Genomic DNA, 2,885 nt, shown 5'->3' with positions numbered 1-2,885 from the left:
ACGCACCGAGGTGCGCCCCTTCCCCCTCACACTGCGTCGTCACCGGGGGCATCAGAATAGCAAGGGTGAGCAAAGAACGCATGGCGAAGCGCACGCACACGATCGGTTGGCAGTGGTCGACGGTGTCAGCGCCAGTGGTGTCGATCGCGAGGTCAACGATCGTGCAGAAGGTAAGGTAATGCAAAGGTAGGACAAAAGCGTATGGCACCCGGGTAGCAGTGTACCATCCCTTCTCGTCTTCGCTGGTTGGTGTGGAGGTGCAGCTCACGGACGGACAGGCGAGGGTTCATGAAGCCGCCGGAGCAAGAGAGGGTGCGTAGGTCTCTGCGCGAGAGGGAGGCGATAAAGCGCGATGAAAGGTACGGCATAGCAGAGTAGGAGCGAGAGCCACGTGTTTTGTAACTATCAAGACGGGAGCGGGTTGCGCAAGGAAGCGGTGGAAGATGAGAAGACGACACAAGCACACACTTCCCTCTTTCTCTGCGCACAGCATCTCTCTCCTTTGCCGCTCTATTCTCCTTCTCTTCACGCAGCCGGGGCCAGCAGGTCCTCCTCACGCAGCTCCAGCGCGTCCGAGTCGTAGAGGCCAGTCGGGTAGAAAGCCACCGCGAACACAGGTGGGCCAGCGGGTGTGGCAGGCGGCACCTCCTTCGCGAGACTCTCAGCTGCCTTGAAGGCCTCCGTGACGCTGTCGAAGCGCACCCACACGCGCAACTGCTCCCGCCGCACCTCCTCGGCAGACGGCACTTGGGTCTCCACGCTGGTCTGTGAACGTGCGCGTGCGAGTGCTGCGGTGACGACATCCTCGGCATAGACACGTGCGGCCATGCTGCGCACAAATCCAAACCGGCGACATAGCTGTTGCACCTGCGCCAACACCGGCACGCACAAGGACGACTCCGCCGAGGAAAAGGTAGAGGCCTCTGCGATGGCGGCTTTGTTCCACCCCAGCACGGGGCTATCGTGAAGGAAGCGCAGGAGGAGCGTGGAGCTTGGCTTTCCTTGAACGGCAGACCGTGTGTTGGTGCGCAGCAGCATGCCCGGGAGGGATGGGTCGGCCGCGGTCATGACATACCCGCCCGCCGCAAGGGAGGAGCGCTGGAACATGAGCGGAGCGGACGGCGCTGCTTCGGCGTCGAACGGCGACGACGTTGGCGATGACGGGTCGTCTGGTTGCAAAACAGCGCCACCAGCGTCAACGGAGGCCGACACACCTGTCGCCGCCTTTGACTTCGCCGCCAGCGCTTTGAGCTTGTCGAGGCGACTGCTGATGCGAGATCGGGCATCGCGTCCCTCGAGCCGGCGCTGCTTGTGCTCCACCTCGAGGGCCTCCTTCTCCATCATCACCGCCCGCTGGATGCCGAGGGCCGCACTCTCCTTAATGCGGTGCTGGTGAAGCTCCTCTGCCGAGAGGCCCAGCAGTGGCGCATTCACGGATGCCATGGACGGTGCGGCGAGCGACGACGCAGAGAGCGCCGAGGCGAGCGCGTTCGGCTGCCGCTGCTGCTGCGCCGCCGCCGCCTCCTCACGTTGGCGCCGGCGGACATAAGCGGCAAAGACGACGTCGCGGTAGTGGTTCGGTAGCGCCGGATTGTACATTAAACTACAGAGGGAAGCAGGAATTGAATAACCGCCGATGTGGGTGCGTGCATCCAAGTGAACGATGCCGGAGTGCTGCGTTTATATGGCTCTTAGTATGCGCGGGAAGGCAGGCGAGCAGAGGCACGGGTGAGGTGGGAAGGCCGTCAGGCAGTGGAGAGATGATCCAGCAGCAGGTGGAAGAGAGCTAAGGCTGAGAGGGAGGAGGGGCAACGGCGACGACCCGGCGAGGCCGCCCACGAGGCAGGTGAAAGCAAGACCGAGAGAGACGGCAATAGGGCCCTGGTCTATGCCAAGCACTAGCACATCCGCTCTCTTCGCCCTCTGGCGCCTGCGTTGACTAGAAGACCGTGAATACAGACCCTAAAGATGACAGCGTGCCAGACAGCGCGGCCATGTCGTCTCGTCAGCGTAGCTGTAAGTGTTGGCACACAGACACGCGCGTCACATGTGGGTTCTCTTTTTGCTGTTGCTAACGTGGCGGCACTCTTTCCCTAAAGCATTCTCTCGCTCTTGCGCACTGGCTATCGTGCTCCCACAACGTGGCACGGCACAACAACAGAGGCGACAAGAACGCAAGCCACCCACAGACAGCAAGAGACACCGATACGATGGTGAAACAGCACACAAGACAGAGGAACAACCGATACACACGCACATACACATACACATACACACCACAGAAAAAGAAGTGCAGAGGGAGCGGGTGGCAGCAAACCACCCATCACCATCGCTACGATCGCTGCCGCCCTTCGCTCCACATCATCCTCTCCACATATGTATATCTACACATATATATATGTGTGTGGGTGTGTGCGTGGTTACAAATAAATAAATAATCAGCACATGAACAGCGAAGGGCCCTGCTACGGCATCACCGGCACCGCATCACCACAGGGCAAGAGGGAACGAAACGCGTGTGTACCTGCCGGCGACGGTGAACAGAGTGCTGCGGTATCTGACGACTAAAAAAAAGATGCAGCCAAGTAGATGACTTCAACGAGAGCTATGGCGGCCATGCAGCGCGCGCTCAGACTCTGCTCGGCCTCCCTCCCCCTCCCCCCGCACCGTCACAGGCCCCCATCGCGTGGTGCGAAGCAGCGAGGGAGGGGGGGCACGTGCTCCAGCAGCGCGCCGACTCGGTCACCTGAGCACGGCCCCTGCGTCACCTTCTACGCACCACACGCCTCGCACGTCTCCTCACAGCCGCTCCCCCCACCCCGCCACCCCATTGTGGCGGGCGCCACCCCGGGGAACTCCCGTGGGGGGGCGCGGCCGGCCCACCA

General features: G+C 61.7%; 1 protein-coding gene across 1 annotated transcript; it reads right to left on the bottom strand.

Moving 5' to 3' along the window:
- Positions 1 to 525: 525 nt before the first annotated feature.
- Positions 526 to 1,599, bottom strand: LDBPK_141390 (hypothetical protein, conserved; the record flags this gene model as incomplete). The annotated part of the gene is made up of 1 exon (XM_003859458.1): positions 526 to 1,599. The coding sequence occupies one exon, from the start codon at positions 1,597 to 1,599 to the stop codon at positions 526 to 528; it is 1,074 nt and encodes a 357-aa protein (XP_003859506.1).
- Between the last annotated feature and the right edge of the window lie 1,286 nt (positions 1,600 to 2,885).

This window comes from Leishmania donovani, chromosome 14 (assembly GCF_000227135.1).
Source record: "Leishmania donovani BPK282A1 complete genome, chromosome 14".
Classification (NCBI taxonomy): Eukaryota; Euglenozoa; class Kinetoplastea; order Trypanosomatida; family Trypanosomatidae; genus Leishmania; species Leishmania donovani.
This window is presented reverse-complemented; position numbering and strand designations above follow the sequence as displayed.